Source organism: Pholcus phalangioides, unplaced genomic scaffold, assembly GCF_987345545.1.
Source record: "Pholcus phalangioides strain wild (caught in Gottingen) unplaced genomic scaffold, Ppha-v1.0 ptg000001l_1, whole genome shotgun sequence".
Taxonomy (NCBI): domain Eukaryota; kingdom Metazoa; phylum Arthropoda; class Arachnida; order Araneae; family Pholcidae; genus Pholcus; species Pholcus phalangioides.
Window position 1 is genome coordinate 28,449,814 of NW_028301594.1, and position 25,578 is coordinate 28,475,391.

A 25,578-nucleotide genomic window follows, 5' to 3' on the forward strand; every position below is an offset into this window, starting at 1 on the left:
CTAACTATGTCTCAAACATAGATGTATAAGTAGTTAACATGCAGTTTTTATTTTAGTTAGTATTCTAGGGTTAATCCTTTGAAGGGCAGACATTTTTCAAAAACCCATAGAAAACGGTGTAAACAGGTGGGTCCATTATGGAGGACACCATGCCTTAAAAGGTTAATCACCAGCTTAACAAAATGGCCAACAAAACATTAAGCACAAAACTCAAATGACACTTTCATATAGGCAGATTTCAGATAGACAATTGACTGCCTCTGATTTTCAATAGTATGCTAGGGTAACCATGGCCCCCCCCCCCCTCCGGGGTGGTGCAGACAGGGTTCCAGCGCTGTGGCATAGGACCATTCTCATCATTTTTGTCTTTTCACGCCATAAATTCATCATAAATGGGTCTGGGAAAGTCTGGTCTTGCGGGGCCTGCAATGGGGGAGGGCCATGAGTGTAACATCAACAGAAAAAAATCTAATTGGTTTCCATTTTGAGGTTTTGAACTAGAAATAAGATGAATAGTGATTTGGCGGAGTACTGAATGTTTGGCGGGTTAATATCAATTTTCTTAAAATTTATCGCAATTATAAATAAAATTGGTGTTTTCAATTGAAAATAAAATTATTGAAAATTTTAAGTAATTTAAATTCAATTTTAATTATGAAGTTTTTATTTAAATTAATGTTAAAAATACAAATACAGCGCCACAACAGGCAAAATGCCCAACGAGGTGGCTGAGAAAAAGATGCCCATAAAAATATGGATGTCATATATTTCAAAAATATAGCAACCCAATTAAAAATGCAATAAAAAAACTGTTAATTGAAAGATTTTTATTGTCGTGATACTGACAATCAAATTTAACTATGATATATTGTATTTTGATGTTACTTACAGAATGTTTTTTTCTAACGCTTGTTTTTACAAATTTTACATCTAATTACGGAAATTATTTACCCCAACTAGTAATGCATCGTAACATTCATGACTCATTTTCTTGTTTTTCCTCTTTAGATGTTCTTCCCTCCCCTTTTGCAGCTTAACCTTTAACTGGCGTGGTGGGTCATTTGAGAAAGAAATGCATCTGGACCATCTTATTTTCAGTACCTTTTAAGCTATGCAAAGATATTTTGTATGTATAGCAAAGAGTGACATCCTTGGATAAATTGTCATCTGGTGGCATTGTCAGCAATTGTGAGCTTTGGCCTGAGTTAGGTCCGACCGTCCATGTCCTGTTCAGTGCACATGAGCTCCAAGGAAAGATTGAGATATTCGTTGCCTCTGTAGTCTAGTGCATTCACCCGGAAAGTGAAAGGACGTGGGTTCGATTTCCCACAGGGGCAGTTGAATTTTCTCTTTCCAAAATATATCTTCGCATCAGCCAGCTGTTAAAAACCTTTGTATGGATAGCAGAGAGTGACATCACCCTTGGACCTTTTAAGCTAGTTTATATCTGTTCATTTTTTAATAATGAACATTGCATTCAAATACTTGATATATAATTTCTTTTGAATATATGTCTTCGCAAAAGACCATTTTTTAGAAAATAATTAAAGAAATTTTAAAAATTATTTATTTAATTATAACTGATAGATGAAGAAACCCATTGCTTTCATGAAAATTTCTTTTGTGGATTTTTATTAATACTTGCTGGGGTCAAAATGGCACCATGATTCCAATTACACACAATTTTCACAATTCCAGTTAATGGTTAATACAGTGATACCTCCGCTAACCGTGATAATTCATTCCAGAATCGCATTTGTTGGTCGAAATATAATTTTTCGTACACTTCTATGGAAAATAGTCTCTCTCTCCTTGGTGGTTTTCATTCACCAAATGTAATATTTTTATTAACCTTATATTAATTAATAAATTGATTTGAAAAAAATAGTTTAATTAGTTGAATTAACTAGGAACTGCCCAAAATTTCAAAGCAACTGTCAGGAAACAATGAGAGGTACTGCAGAAAAGACAAATACTGACCGAAGGCTAGGATGAGAAAACACAATTGGATGAAGAATTCGAAGAAAGATGGCAAAACTCAACATCGTTTTATTTCACTTCATGTAAACTATACTGTTGGGTTTATGAGCCATAGCGAAAGAAAAAAGTGTGTGAGGCTATGTGATATAGTCAGCTCATTTCTCTCTCATGCTTATGCAGATGGAAAAGTTCCTACAACGTGCAAACTGTTCAGTTTAGTATTAAGAATCTTACTAAATACACCAAAAACCATTCAAGTTTAATGCTTTATTCATCAAAGCAAGGTCTATTCATTTTACATGAAATGACTCAAAATCTTTCGTATATCTTTAACTTCAGCAATGGAGGTGGTGACATTGTCCTTGAGGGCCGAGCTCATTGACTATATCTCATCATACATGGCAGTGATGGATTTGTTCATGTCATTCACGATGCCCAATTTCATCTGGCCCATAACAGTCATCAACTGGTTCAGCTTCTCTTGCATCTCGTCCATGTCCATCCCTTTGGTCTTTACCATTCAAAGTCCTTGAACTATCCGTTTCTGGCACCAAATTGTTCCGGATAATGCCTCTCATAAGCGCTCGAGATAGCAAAGCAGGAATCAATTTCAAGGACAACAGATTTATTTTACAGAACAGCTATTTGCAAGTATTCAAAAACAGCGATTTGACAAAACATGTTAAACATAGCGTGGTTTCTCTTGCACACCAGAGGTCTTGTATTATAAAAACCCACTGCTTATGGTTCCGCTGTGACGGCACTTATATACAGGCGAAGAAAGGTTCAAGAGAGATCTATCATATTCTCTTGAGATCCCACCATTTCCCTTGACGTCATGATGTCCCCAGCTTATCTGCGCTGTCGCCAAACATGCCAAGTTTGTCTTCAGTTTGAAGAGAAATATATTGGTGGGTATATACATGAAATACATTATATACATGCAAAAAACTACATAATAAATGATAAATAAGCACTATTTGCATAATTTTCATAACAATATCATCGATTTATTGTTGTAGTGAGGTTTCTCTATTAAAAATTGAAAAACTGGTAATTGAAAGGTTTTTATTGCCTTGATACTGACAATCAAATTTAATGATATATTATACTAGCAAAAATACTGTAACTGAAGAAAATTTCTTAGTTACTGGGAGGACTGAAAAAGTGAAAAAACCATTATAAAGGAATAAACTAATACTGGCAGCATTGAAGAAGAGGCAAACCCTTGTAAAGACATATATGCATGTCTGAAATGCATTGTTAGGGAACCACGGTAATCAAAGTAAACATTCCGAAAGTGACTGCTAAGGCCGAGGAACCATTGTTGCCTGATGGTTTTTGCCTATTTCAGGCATTTGCCCTGCGCTGACAAACTTTTAAAGTAGTTTACAGTTCAATCCCGGTTCTGTTTGGTATATATGTAAAATTTGGCAATCGGTTTAAAGCTGTAGATTTGTATAAAGTATAAACATGCATAGGCTACTTTCACATTTATGTGCAAGCTTCTAATGTTATGTACAGGATCTTTTTTTTTCAACACTTGTTACAATTTTGCATCTTATCAAAAGAAAATGTCAACCATTATTTACTCTCAACAAGTAATGCATCATAAAATTTACAAATTATTCTCTTATTTTTCCTCTTTAGATGTTCTTTGCACCTCTTGCCTCTTTCAGTAGTTCAATACATAGTTCAATACATCCTTCAGTTAGTTAGCTTATGTATAATGCATATTCACTTCCACCTTATTGCAGTAGGATTCTATCTTCAGTTTCATGTTTTACCATGAACGGGGATATGGGAAGCATGGGGGCAATGCTTCCCCAACATCAAAGGTAAAGCCAACTGATCCAATATATTTGTGTATACATATGAATTGACATCATGATGCCCCCTCCCGACTTTCAAGTCTATCTCCACCTATGTGTTTTACTTATCCTAGAAATTTACCTTGATGTAACCTTTTCTCACAGAAAGGGGTGTATACCATCCCCAAAGCAGAATGTGTTAAAATCTGCGACGTACGACGCAGAACAATTCGGAAGAATTTTAAGAAAAAGTGCAAAAAACACTATTACATGTATGGGGATTTTTACTGCAGAACATTTCCAGTCAGCAGAGGGCTCTCGCAGAACAGTGCTAAACATTCTGCTTTGGGGTATATCATGCAATGAAATATAATCACTGAAATTTTAATGTATGCGAACAATTCCAATTGATATAATTTTTAGAAATTAGTTTATTGTGCTTAGATTTATACAGATATTCGACCGAATACTATATAGCAGCCGAATATTCATTCCCATCTCTATTATGTACTCTATTCTAGTTCTATCAAGTGCCTATCATGAAAATAATAGAAATTTTTGAATAGTTGTGGTTTTCCTTTAATTTTTTCTGCCGTGTCTTTTTTGTTCATGTTAAAGTTTCTCATGAAATCAAAGAAAAGCTTGCTAAATGTAACAATTTTGATGTAATTAACACCAAAAAGTTGCACAAATTTGGTCATTGTATCCAGACTTTCTGAATGTAGACTTGTTTTAAATGGGTCCTACCAGGGTTGGAAATAGAGCAAGGGTTAAGGGGGCAGCAGATCTTTTAGGTTAGAACAAAAATACACTGTTATAAAATCAAATTTTGCATTGCTCCCCCTCCCATAAAATCCTAGTTAGCACCCTTATGCCTTCTTCTGGCTTGTATAAATTTGTGTTTTTTTTCTCCCAGGCTTATAGGCGTTTGGCTAAAGAATACCATCCGGACAAAAATCCAACTGAAGGAGAAAAGGTAAAATTCATTATATAAATCTGATTACATTTGACTTTTCATTTTTAAGACTCGTGTAAAAGTTATTTTTAGTGTTATAGATTATGTTGCCGCTTGACATTCTTGTCAGTAGTGAACTTTGAAAGCTTGTGGCTCATTACCTTACTGTTAAACTTGCAAAAATATAGGAACTACTCTGGGGCGACTCGAGGGTAAAAATTTCTATTTGTGCGGGACTAGAGATGTAAAATTCTTGAGAATAATCTTTAGCATTATTTGTATTATATCTGGAGAAATTTCTATTATAAATAACTTGAGAATATTCTTATAAGTTCTTGATGAGAATATTCTCCTGTTATTGATAATATAATTATTCATAATATCCTTGAATATTCTCTGGAAAGACTGCTTCTATAAATTACTGGGGAATGTTATAGAAAATAATAAGAATTATATTCCCAAGTTAATAATAGTCCTTCAGAATGTTCTCGAATATTCTCCTGTTATAGAAGTCGTTCCAGAGAGTTTTCTGAAGAATATATGTAAAAACATAAATCGTTATGAATAACTCATTATTTTTGATAAGAATATTCTATAGTAATTTATAATAGTTCTTCGAGAGAGATTCTCAAGCTCGTGGTCTTGTGTCACTCTGTCCCCGTCAAGAAGACTGGAATACTGAAGTTTGTAGCCGACAAAATTTGTCGGCAAAGTTTGAAATCAAGAAAATTAAACCAAAATGGATGAATTGCATAACTTTTTAAAGAAATATGAATGATACAGAATTAAAGAGTATGCACATTGAAGAAAACAACAGTTCTGTATCTTAGAATGAAGATTATTATATAAGAACAGCTTCCTTTATCAACTCACCTTTGGTTTAATTTTTGTTTTGAACTTATTTCTGAAAATCTATCTTAATTTTAAAATAATTTCAAGGTTTTAATTTTAAGGTTTCTGAAATCTTCATATCAACTTAAAACCAGGCAATGAAAACTGATTTATATTTCATAGTATAAACAAAATTAGTAAAAAAATTTAAATCATTTGAAAGAAAAATGAATATTCTCATCTCGCATCTCTATTCGTGACCTATTTTTGATGCTTCCTGGCCAAGTTTTTTTTCCAACCTTTCAACTCGGATTTGACACCCCTCTTAGAACGACAACCCAAGAGCTGCCCTTGTAACTACTTCTCTACACTAATAAGCAAAAGGGCATCAAAAAGTCATTTTTTGGCACTTGTTAAAAGCCATGTGTGTCAGAGCTTAGCTAAAGAGAATTTAACATTTTAGTAGTTTCTCTTTGATTTTGTAAAATTTTATCCATGTTTTTCCCTATATGCTTGTAAAGTAGTCTGTGCAGCAGCTTTTGATTCAACGCATATACAATATTTTTACTTGCTTCAGTTTGGTTGTTGATTTGACAACAACTTTATAATTTTTTTTTTATGTGCAGTTCAAGGAAATATCTTTTGCTTATGAGGTGCTCTCTGACGCTAAGAAGAGGGAAACCTATGATAGACATGGCCTCAAAGGATTACAGGGTGGTGCTTCTGATTGTATGTGTATTTTGATCATATTTAGCTATTCAATCATTAGTTTTTAGTTTTTTGACATTTTTGTATAAGTAACTGAAAGCACAAAATAAGAATTTTATAAGAAAGAGTAAAACTATCTGTGCTGAATCCTGAAAGCCAATGTTGAGCCAAGAAATTTAAAAAAAAAATACAATCTAAAAAATATGATGCTAAAAATCTTTACTACAATTTGCAAAAAAAAGTTTTATTTATACAGGGTGTCCTTATCAAATGTCCCTATTTATAATCAGTTCATACACTTTACAAGAAGTTGGAAAGGATGAAAAAGTATATGAATCAAAAGCAACACTCAAAGTTTAACTAAAAATAATCAGTCCACTTCCACATGTGCTTCTCTTGTTAGAGAAAATGTGGCCCTATGACCATATCATGTGAAAGCTCACACCACAAATTGATTTTGAAATAGTGCCAAATTTGGCTTTTTTTATATATTTACCCTGTTGGACACATGGAATGTTTCCTCATCTGAGAAAATGATCCTCAAGTGTGTGCGTGTAATCAAGTTCACCATCAATGAGCAGCAAGCCAGTATCTCCACAGAACATTTTAAGCTTCCTCCTATGGTGACACAAATTTTCGCTTTGCTTGCTCATAAGAATGGCATAATGACGCTTTCAGAAAATTTGTCATCAAACTCACAGAATCAGGCTTTCAAGTTTTTATGATAGTCTTGCTTATAACGAACACAGATGTTACAAATTTTTATATATAACAAAGTTTTTCCGTGTCCCAAGAATTTCATATTGCTCATCTATGTTATTTTGATTGCTTGTAACAAACACTGATTTCAGCAAAGTACACCTGTAACAAATTTTCTACCTAGTTTCCAACATGATCTTCAGATCAGTAAATTTCCCTTTCTGCAACTGATAATGTCTGTTTTTCCTTGGAAGTCCTTCCTGTAGAGCTGTTTTGGGTACTGTAAAATCCTATTTTGCTGGGGTTTCTTTTTCTACTTTTCTCTGTTCAATCTTATTTTTTTCACAGAACCTCATTTATAAGAAAGGATTGTTATTTATTAGTGCCTCAAATCTGTGAAGCTAGATATTTGTATTTATTCCCAAGAATCTAACCTCCAAACCACTTTTAGTGTACATTTGCCATTCTCAAGCTAGATTCTGATGGTGGTCGTGGTTTCATCGTGTGCTATTATTTTTGAGAATGTTCAAGTGTAAAGTGCAACTCATTGCTTCAAAAATTGTAGCTATACAGTTGGTTAAAAGCCAAAAATGGGGAAAAAAAGTGACATATAAAAAAAATAGTGAGATTACTCAAAGCTTATTTTTTCTTTAAATGATTTGAAAAAATGAGGCTAAAAATTTTTTGGTTGTTCGTGCTCTTACTAAAAGAAAAGACATTCTCCCCATTTTGCATGTTTATTTGTCAAAAATGATTTAAACCTTTCAAGTCCACAAAAATGTCAAGGGGGAAAAGCCATGAAAGACATATTTTCATTGATGTATTATGTGAGATTTTAATTAAATTTTTAATCTTATGAAAATTTTATTTTAATCTATTCATTTTAAAAATAGTCCAATTATTGAAAAATGTGCATTGTGCATGCAAAATGTTTTATTTTGCTTAAACACATTTTTCGGTGCGGATATGACGAAGTTAGTATATAACGAATAGTATCACTGTTTTTTCTGACTTCACTATAAGCTGGTCCAACTGTATCATCACCCTGTGACATTACTGATTTTTAATTGCTGTTTAAAATTAAGGACATTTGATCCGGATACCTTGTATATTTATTAAAATTTATTTGGGAGGTAAAGAAACTTGCAAAACTTACAGTTAAAAAATTACTTTGTCTGGAATTGTACTATCTTGGAGACCTAGTGAAACAAGTGGATTTTTTTCATGAAAGTGAGTATGTGTCAGACTGAGATAACCATGAACAGAATTAATACAAAGTTAATGATGAATGTTGTTTTTAGCGTTGATTTAATTCTCCAATAATTTAAGCGGTCTCTTACCTTTTAAGGTGGTGAATAACTTTTGCTCTAATAGAAATATAATTAAAAGTACTATTTAACCATTGGTTTATTTAAATATTTTTATCTATGTTTTGATTGTATGCTCTATCCTAAGCCAGTATAAAGTTTCACATATCTCTGATACTCTAATTTTTTTATAAATTTTAAAAATATGCATTAAAAACAGCTTGTACGCATGATAAAATCCCATGATATACCTCAAAAATCCGAGCTCTGAAAGTTTGAGTTTTCTGATAATCCGAAGTCACTGAAAATTTTCGAATTTCCTTCTTGAGAAGACCCTCTTTCTCTTTTTTTTATTCCAAGAACCTAATTACTTTATTTATTTTTCCTTAGGAATGCAACATAGTACATATATATTGCACTGTAATTTTCAGTTTAAAAGGGACTAGGCAGTCCACCACCCTTGAATGGATTTAGTCCATTTATAACTTTCAGGGGTTGCTGAGAGAGGAGCAAGTTTGACAGTTTTCTTCGAAATGGTGGACAATGGCATTGTCCTCTAATTGCTTAAGTAAAATCATTGGAAAGGTAAGCTATCAGTGTTTCATCATCATTCACCATCATTCTCATCCCCAATTCTCTCTTCAATCACTCTCTCATTTTCATGCCCTTTTCACATTCTTCATTTTTTGAAGCACATCCTATGGCATCTATATCTTATTGAGCAATAAAAATACAGTAAGTATGCTAGTACTGCTTTTCTTTTTTTTTTTTTCAAATGTAAAACCAACATTTCAAGCATTTTTTTGTTTTCCGGATAATTCAAGTTTCCCCATCCACCTCGGATTATTAGGGCTCTACTGTAATTGAATAAAAATCAATTCAAAATAAAGGAAACTGTTCAGTTCATCAAATGAAGCAAAAGTTTGAGATTTCATTGACTCAATGTTATTTGAAATTATATTTGTCATGGTATTTTATCATGTGCACAAGCTGTTTTTTTTAATGAATTTTTTTGAAAATGTACAAAAAATTAAATATCAGATATGTACAGGGCTGTCATTTCAACTTTTTCTGGGGGGGGGGCAAAGCACATGTACTCAATTTATGTGTGTATATATATATAGATATATCATTTTTAGTGCATTTTCAAAAGCCGGGGGGGGGGCCTAAATGACGGGCATGGATATGTAAAACTTTATACTGGCTTATAGGATAGACCATACAATCAAGAACATGGGTAAAAAAATTGGAAATACACCAATGGTCAAATAGTATTTTTAATGACATTTCCATTAGAGCAAAGTTTTTCACCATATTAAAAGGTACAAGATTCTCCCCCCCCCCCCCTTCAAGAAACCAGTCCAAGAATGAAAATATTTCCTGAAGCTGGGTTGTGAAGGCATATTTTATCCGTATAATCTTGTGTTTTTGAAAATTCTTTGTTTATTACATTGCCTCAATGTTGCCAGAATCATTGTAAATGTTTTCTACTGCTAGCTATTGATTATTAAAATTTTTCCAGTGATACAATTTAACCTGGCAGCACAGGTACGTACGTGTAGTCTAACAGACCCTAGTATGTAACTGGGTCTTGGTAAACGTGGAATCGTTTTCTCAGCCATGTGAAACTCTTAGTTCTTTCAGTAGCTTCATTCAACCAATTCTTTAGAAATTCCATAGAGGAAATAAAAAATCCAGTATATAATACCAACAAAAGAGATTTTGGGAAACCTGTTTTCATGTTACTTTAATGTCTGGCAATTTTTTCCATTGCCGTGGAGTGTTTTGGGGAAATAAGATATAACACCCCCCCACACCCATATATATATATATATATATCCATCGAAAAGAGGGTAAAATTTTTGCACACTGTTTTTTTCTGTGTGAGGGAACACCTTTGCACTGGAAAACTTGTCGGTGTAAATCAGGAGTTTTTAACCTACAGATTGCGACCCAAACTTGGGTTGCTGGGACTTCCGAAACTTGGGTTGCTGGGACTTCCGAAAGATGGGTCATTTAAATTCACTTAGTCAGTGGCTGTTGAGCTATAGATCACGACCAAAATTTGATTCGCATGGTCTTCTGAAATGTGTGGTATAAATAAACGCACTGCCGAGGATATTTGAGCTATGGGTCATAACACAAATTTGATTCGCAAAGACTTCGAGATAGGACACAAAAATTACACTGAAGGATTCTTGAGCTATGGATCACAGCCTAAACTTTATTTGCACTGGCTTCAGAAATGGATCATTCAAATTTACTAACAGTCAGAGGCTCTTAAGCTATGGGTCATCTTCAAGTTTTCTAGGTAAAGATGCCGAAGGATTCATTCACATGATTTTTCTTTCTCTTCAACCTTTTGTGAAGTAAAAATTGTGTTCTGGTGAAGTCGAAGCTTGAGAAGTTAGTTTTGTTGTATTCAAACAAAATCCTTAAAGACATATTTTCTTTAATTCTGTTGGGGTTTAACCTTGTACCCTCTCTCAGTGGGTCAATGGTCATTGTATCGGTTTTTAATGTTTTGTTAATTTTTATCATTTCAGCTTCGTTGAATGCAGATGATCTATTTTCTCAGCTGTTTGGTGGAGGTCTTTTTGGTATGGGCATGGGAGGCTCAAGGAGACGCAAGCAGCGGGGTGATGATACTGTTTATCCATTGAAGTAAGTGTGGTTACAATGAATAACAAATAGATTAATTGACAGTAAGTATTATGATTCTCCTGCATGATGAATCGGTACATTAATTACTGCTTAACTTTTTTTGGAACTAATAATTCTTTAGTCTTCATAATTTGTGTTAACATACAAGTGAGGATGTATATGTACTGCAGGGGAAATGTGTACATATTCAATTCACAGAAAAGTCACCAAGTTGAGGCTCAGTAGCACATCATGTGGCTTACTGTGTTGTAAACAATGGAACTGATTGCATTTGATTATCCATAATTTTTCCCAAAATCAACTTTGAACAAAACATGCAACCACTCCCTTAATTTATTGATTTACCATATTTCAACATGTATAAGAAACCTTTTTTTGCTAAAAAATTGCCCCAAAAGTGAGGGTTTCCTAAGCCAGGATTACACTATAAAAGTCTGATAAAAGGTCTTTTACAAAACATGAAAGAAACAGCCGCTAAGCCTATTGGTTACATTAGCTCGAATATAGCTAATATATTAGCCGATATATTAAACTAATAATAGCTGATGCGCTTATTAGTTGTATTTTTCAAGTTTTATAAAAGAGCCTTCTTGAAATTTTTGTAGATTAATCCGGCATTATATATGGATAGTATTATACGGTCAACTCTTAATTTTACGAACGTCCAATTTACCAACACGCTTTTTTTTTATGAACTGGTCCTCTGTTCCAAACAGTGTATCATAGAGTTAATGTTAAAATATGTTCCATTTTACAAACTCCCATTTCTATGAACTCTTCATTTTACTACAAACTTTAATTTTATTCCGCTGTTTTATTTATTTTATTCCTAATAGGAAAGAGGGTGACCATGAATTGAAGATGTGTTGAGAACGTAATTCACTCTTTGTGCATTATAATTGGTTGAACAAGTGGGTTTAGAAATGGTACAATACATTAGGTTATTGATAGGCCATTGTTAAGTCGAGTTGATCAGACTCTATTTCAACCAACTGCTGTTCGTCTTTTTTCCTCTTTGCAATGTCAACATAACAGAAAATATTGTGTTTGACAGTAGATAAAAAAAAAATTTTGAACAAAATCAGTGTGCGAACTCTTACAATAACAGAAATTGCCAAAATGTATGGGATTCGAAAAATTACATTGGGTTCTCAAATCAAAGATCAGCAAAAAATTGTTTCTACAGCAAGTGGTTCTACTGGCATTTTACCATTCTGAAAATATCTCGGGGGAAATATTTTCTCGTTTTGCGTGAAATATTATCCAACATCTATTCTATATGGAATCTTATATTTACCAAAAGGTTGGGATGAAGCAAACAAAAATAAGTGGTTTTTATGGAAATTATCAATAAAGGTGAATGTCCAACTCATTTTTTATCTCACATATTTTTTGTCTATTTACGAACTAATTATTAAGTCTGTACATGTTTTTAAAAGTGAGCAGGCGTATATACCGGATCAATCTTTGGAGATTGGAGAGGACACAAAGTTTTCTTCTCGAGATTTTTAGTGATTGCCCTTCAAAAAGCATTTAAAATTAGTTAATATAGTGTATAAAAATTATTTTCGATATTTCAATTTTTTTCACTGAAGTATTTTTTCCCCCCTTCATTAATTTTGGTTGGCCTTGGGGGGGGGGGGGGGGCACAGGTCCCTTGAGCCCCCCCCCCCCCCTGGGTTTCTTATACATGTTGGCATATGGTAATTATGATTCCCAATAAAGAGCCATTACTTTTTTAGGGGCGCTGAGACATACTTTGAGAATGAAATAATATTTGTAGAACTCTAATTAGGACAGTAGTCACTATTACCAGTACATTTCATGTTGCTGTAAGATGTTTTAAATTATTATATTGTATTCTCAAAAGTGCGCCAAACTTAAGTTTGTGAACTGCTGGTACTGTGCTATTTGAAAATACATCTTAATATATATTTACAGTAAAACTCCTCTTAACGGACATACCCTCAGATGCTGTCACCCCTCTTTTACAGCCAAATAATATTTTCTCCTTGTATAGTAAAAGTATACATTTCAAATTCCTGATTAACAGTTAAAACCTCTCTTTTGTGGTCACCAGCAGGACGAAAAAATTTGTACGAAAATGAGAGGTGACAGTCTCCTCTCTTTTACGTACAAATTTTTTCGTCCCGCTGGTGACTGCAAAAGAGAGGTTTTATTGTACGTGTTAGTTGTGTATTTCTTGATTCATATTGTCATTTATCTCAGAATCATCAATATGCATATGATTAAGTCCTTGTTTAGTAATTAAAATTTTGATTCAAAATTATTATTTGGTTTCTCAGAGTAACCCTAGAAGATCTTTATAATGGAAAAATTTCAAAGCTTAATCTTGGCAAGACTGTAATCTGTAAAGCTTGTGATGGGTGAGTCAGAAGTTTCATTATATTAAAGTATTTTCTATATGAATGTCTTTTTTTTTTTCATGTGTTGGTACAAGAATTGCTCCATGACATTTAATCATTGTGCATAAAAGTATTTTAATGAGTTTATGTATACTATTATATTTAAATAACCTGCTAAGTTGTTTGGGTCCAAACTCGGAAGGTCGATGGCAGCAATTTTCTTGGACACATGGCAGACATTTCACAGAAGCAAAACGTCATGTTGGATATAGAACACACACAAGTGGCATTCTGACATGCCCTGAATTCATTAGGAGCAATTTAGTAGTAGTGAACATAGAATTCCTACTGTGGTGAAAATGGTAATAAATTGTCCTATGGATCCATGCACTTTGATTCTATTTCTGGAGAATTCACAGAACCACTCATAACATTTTGTTTCAGTTCCCATAAATTGAAACTTTATATATATATATATATATATATATATATATATATACATACACACACAGAAATAGAATCAAAGTGCATGGATCCATAGGACAATTTATTACCATTTTCATATATATTTCATATATTTTCAAATATATATATTTATTTATGGTAGAGCACACTTTATAATTCTGAAAGTTGGGTTTTCTGAAGAGTGGACTAGTCAGGTTTTTGTCAGTGGGGGGAGCAAAATTGGGAAAGGCGCATTTTTTCTGTTCCTGATTTAGGTGCAAATTTAGAAAGTACTTGAAATTACAATAAAAAATGAATTCCCTTTCTATTACTTTTTATTTTCAGTTGATCTATAGAAATTAAAATTACTTTTTAATTGAGTTTTGATTAATTTTAATTTTTTGAAATTTTTTTAAAGTTTTTAAATAATATTTTAGTATATATACTGTATATTTATACAAATACAAATTCCAAGGCCACAACTGATAAATTTTCCAACAAAGTGACTGGGAAATGAATAAGATTAAATTTTAAAAAAAAGTAAAAGAAAACTACAAATACATAATCTAAGATCTCAGTCACTACACATCACTCACTTCACTTCTGAGATATAGATGGCAGCACTGAAAAATCATGCACAACTCTAGATACGCACTCAGACTGTTAGGTCACACACTTACACTTCCGGCACAACTCACTAGTTAGTAAATTGCCTATGGCGATAGACCTGAGTTGTGCTCGGTAAAAAAAAAAAAAATCTAAGATCTGGGCCTTTATTATAATTCTTTCTTCGTTTGAAAACACTTGCCGGAGAGGAATCTTTCCAGAAGCAAGAAGATGGGGTCACATCACATAGCTCTCAGTTGTTTACCTGGGTTGGGCCAGTTTAATGCATAGGCCCATAACTCGGGTATGGCCCAGGGCCTCAAGTGCATAGAGGGGAGGAGGCAACCTTGTGGTAATGTGATGTGGCGCCATGATTTCAGTGAGTGAGAGTGAAATTCGTACTATATAAATACTTCTATCCCGGTAGGCCCCCAGACATACTTGGCTCGGGGTCTCGTGTTGCTTTTTTGATGGTCCTGCATTTAGGCTGAATGAAGGCGAACTTATCTCGTTGCCGAGCTCTCTTGCAGCCCAGCCTTGTGGTAGAGCTGGAATCGGCCTCATTGAAAGCCATTTTATAAGAAATTCAAACTGGTGGGCTACTTTGAAGAAAGGGCTTCCAACAGTGTGGCGAAAGTCATAGCCGCTGACAGAAAAACAATAGGTCATAACCCAAGAGTGAACATTTTTCTCTTTAACGTGTTAAAAAAAAGGCTTGCTGCTTTGAGTAAGGTTTTTATCAAACTTCTGTTCAGCCGAAACATTTCATTAGCGCAGCAGTATGAGGGCTTTATATTTTTTGTCGTGAAACAGCAGAGTAGTATGTTAGTGTATGTTATAGGAGCTTAAACTAGCCATTACACCTAATTGACAGCATGTGCTCTCATATGAAAAGCTTGAAATCAATTTAAAAAAGGGTGATAATAAAAAGTCCTGCTTTTGTCTGTCTCGTCTGCAAAATGAATACCATTAACCCAATCACAGTGAAATTGCAAGATGCACATATAAAGGGAGCTTTTTATTTTATTCTTCACTTTTAGTTGATGAAGACAGAAAATGTGAAGTGTGTGAATTCAATATTTTTCTGAGAGAGATAAATCACTTAAAAGAATAGGCGCCGATGTAGGCAAAATTTTGATTGAGGGTGTCACCGCTCCCTCTGCTATGCCCCCTGGCTATGCTGCTGTTTCTGAATCATATCATCACTGCCATTGTAAACACTTGCTACAAAAATCTGATTCAGCATAGCAATGGCGAAAGACCATGAAGGGTAGGACTATCAAAGTCAGTTCTGCTAATATATGCAATAATATAATACCTCTCTGCCCACACACAGTGTATTTTCATTTTCTGCATAACCCTTGTACATTCTGCAATGCTTGAAAGTGTTTTTATCATGCAACTGTTATTTTCAGTGAAAACTGAAAATAACAGTTTTTATCAGTTTTAACAGTTCATGATAAAAATAACTTTTTATCATGAACTGTACTGTTCAGGGGTTAAATATTTTTTCATTTATTGTTAGAAAGTAAAATATTTTTATTTCATTTTTGTTCAGTAAGTATAACTATTTTAATTTTCCAGAATTGGTGGTAGACCTGGTTCAGTTATCAAATGTCCCCCCTGTAAAGGCGCTGGTGTAAAAATCACCTACAGGCAGTTGGGACCTGGAATGGTCCAGCACATGCAAAGCACTTGCCCAGAATGCAATGGAGAAGGTGAGCAAGTATTTTTTTGGCTTATAATAAACTGCTGAATTGTGTGTACATAATTATATTATTTTCTGAGTTCATCTTTTGTGGTAAATTTGGTGTGATAATTATATGTGTGAATGGCTTATCAATTTTTTTTTAATAATGTGATCTGCACGTATTCCCAAGGGATCAGCATGATCCGTCCAGGGAATTTATTTTACTAGCGTTCATGTACGTATGAAGGCGTAAAGTTTTAGGAAAGGATGACAGTATAAAAAAAATTATACTGAGTATGAACAAATGATTAATTGAACCAATATCTCATCTGATTGAATTCAGTCAATCCAAATTTATTCAAAGAATGAAATTCTAGAACCTTTAAAAGCAGCTCTCTTTCAAGCCAGATGGTACAAGGTTCATTTTCATTACTTTTTTCAAGAGCAGCTGTTGAAATGTTTGAAAACTGGATTTTCCGCCAAATAAAACTGGGTCTCATAGTTGGCAGAGCTGAAATTGTTCAGACTTGTAAAAGACAACGAAAGGGCAACACGAAAGGGAAAATAACAAATTACAGCACGTCTTAAGGATCCTCTCAAATTGTCTCAACACAGTGTTCATGTATGATCAAATTGGATATGGAAACCAGAGGGCCTGTTCAGCTGTCATAATAAATTTGTTACTCAGTACATATTGTATTTTTCCTCTGTTTGAGTAAGACTGAGTTTTTAGAAGTTGAATGATTTAATATAATCAACATTAAAATTAATTTTTCTTGAGCTTTTAAATTTGAAATAAATGAAAAAAAATTAAAGTTTTTTTTTAAGGAGAGGTTTTGGATTTTTCTCTTTCAGAAGGGTTACATACTTTTTGTACATACAGTCAAATCCTGTTATAACGAACTCCAAGAGACCGGAGAACTCTCTTTGTTATAATAAAATGTTATAAAGGAATCCCAGGTTTTTGCATTATTCCCATGTAAACTTATCTGGAGGATCAGAAGAGTATTCATTAAAATAAGATTTTTGCTATAATGGTATTCATTAAAACTGGATTCAACTGTAGTTGTATAATTTAGTTGTAGCTTTGCACATTTATATTAAAGAAAACGTTTGTGTATAAATTTCATTGCAGGTGAAACTTTTGCAGACAGAGATCGTTGCAAAGCTTGTCATGGTAAGAAAGTTGTGAATGAAACAAAACGGCTAGAAGTCCACGTAGACAAAGGAATGCAAGATGGACAAAAAATATATTTCCGTGGTGAAGGCAATCAGCAAGTAATTAGATTTTTCGTACATAAAGATATTTTAAGAATACTTGAAATTGGTTTTTATGAAAGAAACATGTTTTGTATAATCCTTTGCGAGAAGTACCTGAAAACTCATCAATTTTTAATTTACTGTCTTGCAAAATAGGAAATAAACTACATTGGGTTGCTTCCCAACACATATATATAAAATCATTTTTCTTGTTGAAAAAAGCTAATTTCACTTATCTAATAGTTTCTATCAAAAATAAATGTTTTTAGAACATTGTTCTACAGTTGCATTAAAAAATTGAGTGTTGGGTTTATGCTAAGGTCTTTATAAGATTTCAAAGCTGTCTTACTGCATTTTGACAGCTCATATCAACTTCGTTGATTTACAAGTTTGACATGCAATTGTGTGAGCCATGTGTGTTTACAGGAGAATGTATTGTTTATTGAAGAGTTAGAAAAAAGTTGCTATGGAGCACTTACTTTTCTATGTGCAGAGAGACTTTAATTTGGTTTTATTAGAGATTCTAGGAAGTACAAATATAATTCCTTTTTATATAGTCGAACCCTGTTATACCCTTCTCCTTTGTTGTAGCGCCACAAATTTTCAGTGAACAAATCTTCCATATTGAAACTGATGTAAAAAAACCTGTTTTAACTCCAACTCATAACCCTAACAATTGGATGTATACAAAGTCAGTGTGCCATTTTCCAAGAAAATTTCCGCAAAATTTCTTCTTCCATCATTTTGTTTGTTTTTTTCGAAAGAAGTTGAGAATTTATCCTTTTCATTCCACTGTTATCTCCACATAACAATAGTTTATAGCAAATTAATTAAAGAATGGTGTAGTTAGGGGGTTTTAGAAAGCACATTGAATACCTGAATGCATGTAGGGACCAAAACAACCAACATATTCAACAACAGATTTATTGATAAGGAAAAAGTGTACAATGAGTGCACCATACTGCACCAGTTTTTTGACAGTGCATGTTTTCACTAGCTGCTCATTACATTTCTAGTGCTATCGTCTCCCTTGATTTGCTTCATTGAATCATGTCAAAAGGAGTTTCTTCAATATCTGGGAAATGAGAAATTTGTGGTTACCAAACCAATATGGACTAAAAACAATGCCACCATTATTTCCCCTTACTTATTTTGTTTTTTTACTTATAAAAAGTGTAGGTAAATTTAAGTAAAATTAAAATAATTTAAAAGGTGAGTATATATATTTTACGTTTTATTTGAAGAAATATTCAAATAATCATATAGTTTTTGCAATTTGACGAATTTTTTCAAAACTGAATGTATATAAAATAGGTTGTTTTAGTTATTGAGTAACACTAATAAGATACTGAGATACAGTACTTCATAATAAACGAGTGAATTTATAGGCAGGGTAGCCCAAGTCAATAAGATACTTGCCTAAAGTATCAAAGGATGTTTAGAGGTGTCGAGAGTTCAATACCTGGTTCATCCTTGTCAGAAAATTTCCTGACATGAGTACAACAGGAACAGAGACTTCACAGAAAGATTACTGCCATAGGAAGTCCCATACTGAGGGGGTTAGTGCACCCACCTTTCGGTGAGTATAAAAAAGGCTGCTGTTTGGAATTGGCAATAAATTGTAGGTCCCAGTCTAATTAGCCCTCATGCAGAAAATGACTGTGGTGCGACAAAAATGATCAAGTGTGAATTTATGTGATAAAGCTTCTCTGAAACGCTGTTCTAACCATGATCCCATGTAATTCCAAACTTATTACAGCGTCTAAATTTTTTGGGATGGATGGTAGCGTTACAACAGGGTTTTACTGTACCATTATAGCTTTTCATCGTAACTGATAAAATAAACCATAACTAATCAGAATCATTTCTTTTGATTGTATAGGCAGGTTGATGCTGTGAATGCATGGAAAATTATGACCGAATCGGTCATAGTGCCAAAAAGAAATCTAGATTCAAAGAGAAAAAGGGTTAACATCCTATGTTCTATAAATTAGCTATGCTGTCTATAAATTAGGAGATAGTCATTTTATACACTGCTATTAACCTATAGAGAATCATTAAGGGAGAAATAATTTTAATTTTTTAAAAAATTATTTTTACTTCAATACATGGAGGGTGCTGAAGCCAATCAGTGAAGTCAAAAAACATTAAAAATGAGATAAAAGGATCTTTTTTATTCCATGGTCAGTGTAAATGGTGTTATATGCTGTACAATATAAGTGTATCGACTTGAATGCTTTGGTATTTGAAAGTTTTAAACAACGAAGAGGTACCTGTAATGCAGAAGTAATTTAAAAAAAATTGACTACTGATTGGCTTCTGAGCACTCCATATATATATATATATATATATATATATATATATATATTATTATTATTTTTTTTTTTTTTTCAGTTGTATGTCCATGTTTTTATTTGGCCAATTAACACTATAATACTTAAAATCTTTCCATAAAACTATTTCTCTTTCAAATATTCATTTTGTGAATCCTTGTAGCCTGGAGTTGAACCTGGAGATGTAATTATAGTCTTGCAGCAACTTCCTCATGATAAGTTTACCAGAGATTCCAGCGATCTTTTCATCTCTCACAGTATCAATTTGACTGAAGCACTTTGCGGTTTTAGCATGTGCATTAAGCATCTTGATGGAAGGGATATTGTCATCCGTCACCCACCAGGAGAAGTCATTGAGCCTGGTAAGTCTGGAACATGGATACAAACTTTATTCTGCTAGTCAATCTGGCTCTTTCAACAACAATTTTACCCAACCTACAAAGCAGTTGAAATATTTCATGCTGTGTACACCATGAAGTTGCGTAGAAAATTGTATGAGAATAGCAGTATTTAGTTCAACTTCTCCCTTTATTAGCAATATTCATGAAATATGTGCATTAATTCACCTTAATATCTGTGCACCAGTAAAAACAAGTACAGTGAACCTTACAAGCATAATTCATTCTGTGAACGTACTTGTAATCTGAATCTTTCATTCATTGAATTAAACTTTCCTATAAGAAATATTCTATGGATATTTCTGTTCTCAGATATAAGGGGGAAATATTCTATTCTCAGATGATTTGTTCCACAACTATACATTCAAATAAAATGACTAATACAAATGGTATTTTTACACAACACAATAGTACAGTGCATATAATGAATAGTACAATAATACTTTAAAAGTAAAATGTACAATACAATAAATTTTACAGAGTTACCTATTATCAAACACTTTACTGATATCTATGTACTATAAAGTGATGAGAGAGAAAGGACTATTATTTAGAATGGCTTACGGACTCACTGTTATCTGCTGGCTCACTGCAATCTTTTTCTTTTTGTGACTTTTTTTATTGAACAAACCGCACAATGGACAAAACAGACAAAAAATTATAAACAAATATTTTTCGACCCAAAGGAATATAAATAACCTTCCATGGGTCATACTAATGAATTACATAGAAATTTCTTGGCAACATACAAGGGTATATATTCTACTATAATAGTTGCAGGCAAGTCACACCAAATATATTGCTTTCATATATTATACTATAGTCTGATGTGTTACATTACAGATATATTTTCCGAAAACAAACACATATACAAATTTTACTCATTAAAATTTACAAATTCATTAACCATTGAATAAAATGAACTGCTCAATATCTGTTATTTCCAGTATGTGATCTTTTATAGCCTTCTTAAACATATAAAATGATTGCTGCTGCCTAACAATATCATCAAAATCTCTACATATTCTGAGAGCAAGAAAAAATTGATTTTTTGACATTTTTTTTAGGTAATGGTATATGATATAGATATTGTGCTCTAGTAGTGCTTCTTTGTATATTTACTCTGGGGTACCAATCAGGATTCTTATACATGAATAGTAAAACTTTATACAAATAAAGTTGATGTTATATTAAATTGGATTAATGATACTCTGTTATGTGAAGAACCGTTGGTTTGTAGAATGTCACGTCAAAAACAGTCATAAAGATGATTTGTAGTATAGTATAGTTGAATTTTTATGTCCCCCCAAACTTGTAACCCATATAAAATATGTGGGAACACCCATGCAGAAAATTCTTCTTTCAAACTTAAGTATGAGATGATAGTCTTCAATGTCTTCATCATTGCTGTAGTTGCATGTAATTTATTGACAATTTGATCAGTATGATCTTTCCATTTTTAGGTTAGCCAAAATAATAATTCCAAGATATTTATAATGTAGTACTCTTTCAATGTATGAACTGCTACATATAGTATTAGAAGGAAAGTCAGTACATTCATGAAATTTTGTTAAATCTGTCTGTGCGTTTGAGTTTGTTAAGTTGAAAAGAATCCATTTAGTTTTGTTAGCATTTAGCCTAAGTCAAAGATTTTGAATTCTTTTAGATATCTTTTTGCAAATTTTTGTATCAGTTCTTCAGTTGTTTCAGCAGAGGAAACTGGAACTGTATCATCTGCAAATGAGACAAGTTACTGGAAATATTGATATTATGAATTTCATTAATGTAAATAGAAAAAAGTCTAGAGCCCAGAACCGATCCCTGTATCTATTGCTCGTACCTGACTTATTGCATTCCCTACTTTAACAGTCTCTTTTATTTGTTATAAAAGACCTGAACCAATCGAGTTTGAGCCCTCTTATTACAATTTTTTTTTAATTTTTCCAATAAGATATCCCAGTTTACCATATCAAATGCTTTACTGATGTCTATAAATACAGCTGCTACTTTTTTGTTTTTATTAATTTTATTTTGTATATAATTCATCAATTTAATTATAGCTGTTTTAGTATTTCTTTTTCCCCTGAAGCCAAATTGATGGTGAGTAGTAAGCGATGGAGTGTAAATAACCATTAAGTTATTTTGCTACTATTTTACTACTTGCTCATGATTCAAATTATCACTTGTTTATAGAGTTAAAATTTGTTCAAAATTTTTGCTCATTGTAAACAAAACACTGGTAAATGCAGTACACTCTGTACTGCACTTTTTTCAATTATTTCAATATGTGTGTTTTTCATTTATATTTGGCTCTTGAAGTAATTCAATCGACAATATAGCTTACAAAAGTAATCCAGGGTAGAATAGGGTCTTCAAGCCAAAAGGTTTGTGCATCTGTGAACAAATTCACAACCTGCTCTCGAGTTGCTCATTATGTTGCTATTAGTATTTCAGAATTTTCAGAAATTTATTTTTGATTGAGATAAAAGCTGCTATAGCTTTTAGCATTAATTTGAATATTTTCTTTAGGCACTGTAAAAGGAGTTGTTGGTGAAGGAATGCCAATGTACCGAAGTCCATTTGACAAAGGAAGCCTTTATGTTAAATTTGATGTTGGGTTTCCTGAGAATCATTTTGCTGATGCTGAAAAACTAGCAGTGAGTTGTGTTTTCTAAACCTGAAACGTACCAGCACTAGTTTATAACTTATTGATTTCTAATTGAAAGTTCTAAACTCTTGCGTTTCTTGACATTTGTTTCAGCCCTTGGTGGGTTTTTTTTCATAATTATTTCAAATTTTCAGTGCTGATAATAAAAATTATGAAAATAAGATACAGGGGGTTTAAATTGTATACAGGAGGTAAACACAAATTCATTCTCAAATGTATTTAACCCATCTGATTCTCCCTCTTTTTATTTACCTGCCCAGTGTATTGATAGGTAAGCAGGTTTTTAGATACTCTATAAGTTAATTATTCTGGTTACAGATACAGATAGGCTAAACACTTATTATGAACATTAATAATGTTACATTCTTTTTGTGCTAATCTCATTGTTTAGATCAGTGTTTCCGAAAGTGAGCAATAGAATGGTTCGGGGGGGGGGGCGATAGAAGCTACGGGTATAACGTGGGATTTTATGGGCTTTTTTGAGCTGGGGGTGATAAGAGAAAAAAAAATTCTAAAGAAGGGGGTGATGGAACAAAAAAAGTTTGGAAAACTATGGTTTAGATGTTTATCACATTTCTTATACAAGATTTTGATATAAGTTGCTCAGAATTTGAGTAATTTAATTCTGGTAAAAAGTGTTTGATTCCAGAAATACCAAATTTAAATCATTTTATGATAATAGATGAGAGATTCTTTATTTACTGGTGGTGCTTAATTTTAAGTAGAAGTGTTTATATTGTTTAAATATGACAACAGTTCCTGATTGTCATAGCACTGCTGTCTGGTTTTCTCACACAGCATCATCCAGAAGATGAAAACTAGTACTTGTTCAAATGCAGGAACCTTTCAGTTTAATTTATTTATTCTTGATTACAAAATGTTAATATGATTATAAAGGGTAAAATCATGTGAGCCAGTCACTCACCTTCTTTCGACTCATAAAATTTTATATATCTTTTTTTTTTTTTTTTTTTTTTTTTTTTTTTTTTTGGAATTTTTGCAATTTTTGTCGTGTTTTTTTCTTTCTTACAAAAAAACAAAATACAATTTTTTAAATTCTTTCATCTCAAAAAAATTTTCTGTCCCGTCAGTTTCAAGGTAGAGAGGTATGACATTTTCAAGTACAAGAGGTATAACTGTATTTCCCCATGCCAAAAAATTTAATCATAAGATATTTTTAAATGTGGTCACTTATCTGCAATATTATATATAGATACATAAATCAAGACTTATGTATCAATCGAGATACTAATCAGCTTTGTTAAAATAAATCAAACTAAATTTAAAAGTTTTTACATAAATTTTAATTGGATTGATATAGTTCATTAACTCAAATAAAATTTTTAACTGCGATTAACTATTTATCAACTAATTAAGCCAAACCAAGCTCTTAAAGTCACCTTATCAGAACTTGCATTATTCAGTAAATAATCTTGGATATCAATTCACAACTGTAAAGCAGTGTTAATTGCATTTATATTTCTGCTGACTTAATTATTATGTCAAAAAACAATAGACTGGTTAAAAAAAATTAACCATGATGAATAAAGAAAAAATAATGGAGTCTTCAACTTGTTTTGTGATATTTTGATTTTTTTGAACTCGTTAGGCTTTGGAAGTTCTCCTACCAGGCAGGCCCTCATTTGAAATGCCAGTGGGTGATCACGTTGAAGAAGTCAACCTGGATGATTATGATCCCAATTTACAAAGAGGCGCCAGCGGAAGTGGTGCCAGATGTGAAGCTTACGATTCCGATGACGAAGACCACATCAGGGGCCCAGGTGTTCAGTGTGCCCAGCAGTAATTCAAATGGGGAAACAATTCTCGACTTACATCCTAGAAATTATTTCGGATATTATATTCAACTGTGAGGCAATTCCCATTGACATTTTTCACTATTATTTATAATGGCTCATAGGTTAGCCTGTTTTGTAAGGTGTATGAAAAAAAAAAATGTGATGTACAATATTTCACATATGTATGTATATATGTGGTGCATAAGTTTGTAACCAGGTTTGGAGCATTGCATGTTTTTTGGATTGTAGCCAGTACCACGTTGCACATATTTTACTGCACTTGTTCGAAACAAAAAAAAAACCAGCCACCATTCAGTTCCCTGTGTGCTGTGTGGACTGTTCTACAATACATATAAATATATATATATATATCTGCATAGACAATGAAGGGTTTCGTTGGAATAAGTTCCATTTTAAAATTTAGGACAGTTTTTTTTCTCCTGTGTTTTTATCAAATCCTGTAAATGTCGAACATTTGTCATAAACAAAGTTAACGTTTTTGGAGTAGCTTATATATGGGAATCATGTGATTGTGTGTATTTGAATGGAACTGTTCTCGATTTAAAAAAAAAAAAATTGCTTCATAATGTAGATATCCAGCTAAATTAGTATACAAAAACAACTTATTTTTTCTGTCTCCCTGTTTTCGGAAAGCTTTAGACTGTGTTTCATTATAATTATATGGGCTACTTGTATGTAATTTTGTGACATCAAAATTAAAGGAACTAGTTAATTTGATTCAAAATTTTGTTCTTTTTATTTTAAGTTGAATAATTTGATTTGGCTTGTAGGGGATCAAGTGCTTGAAATCCAATTGTAGGAGTCAACATTTTTTAAATTAATTTTTGAAATTTTCCCTGAGAAAAAATTATTTTCTCTGAATTCTCTAGGGGGGGCTCAGAAGTTTTCTCTTTCTTCTGTTGTGAATACTGGCATGCCAAGGTTTGCATTAAAAAGATATCCTAAGAGAGAGAGAGGTTAAAAATAATAAATTGTTGACAGCCTAAATTTTCAGATGTTTTATTACTCTATTTCTATAAATTCGATTATAAATTAATGTTT

The 25,578-nt window shown here is 32.7% G+C and overlaps 1 protein-coding gene across 1 annotated transcript in view; it reads left to right on the forward strand.

The window, feature by feature from the left end:
• Positions 1-25,261, forward strand: part of LOC149090274 (dnaJ homolog subfamily A member 2-like) — a 29,298-nt gene extending 4,037 nt beyond the window's left edge. The window contains exons 2-10 of the mRNA XM_089233706.1: positions 4,708-4,767; positions 6,204-6,306; positions 10,838-10,955; positions 13,262-13,342; positions 15,956-16,089; positions 17,197-17,339; positions 19,818-20,016; positions 22,582-22,709; positions 24,330-25,261. Coding sequence (XP_089089832.1) covers positions 4,708-4,767; positions 6,204-6,306; positions 10,838-10,955; positions 13,262-13,342; positions 15,956-16,089; positions 17,197-17,339; positions 19,818-20,016; positions 22,582-22,709; positions 24,330-24,524 — 1,161 coding nt within the window. The 3' untranslated portion in view covers positions 24,525-25,261. The remainder of the gene's footprint in view (positions 1-4,707; positions 4,768-6,203; positions 6,307-10,837; positions 10,956-13,261; positions 13,343-15,955; positions 16,090-17,196; positions 17,340-19,817; positions 20,017-22,581; positions 22,710-24,329) is intronic.
• Positions 25,262-25,578: the final 317 nt, after the last annotated feature.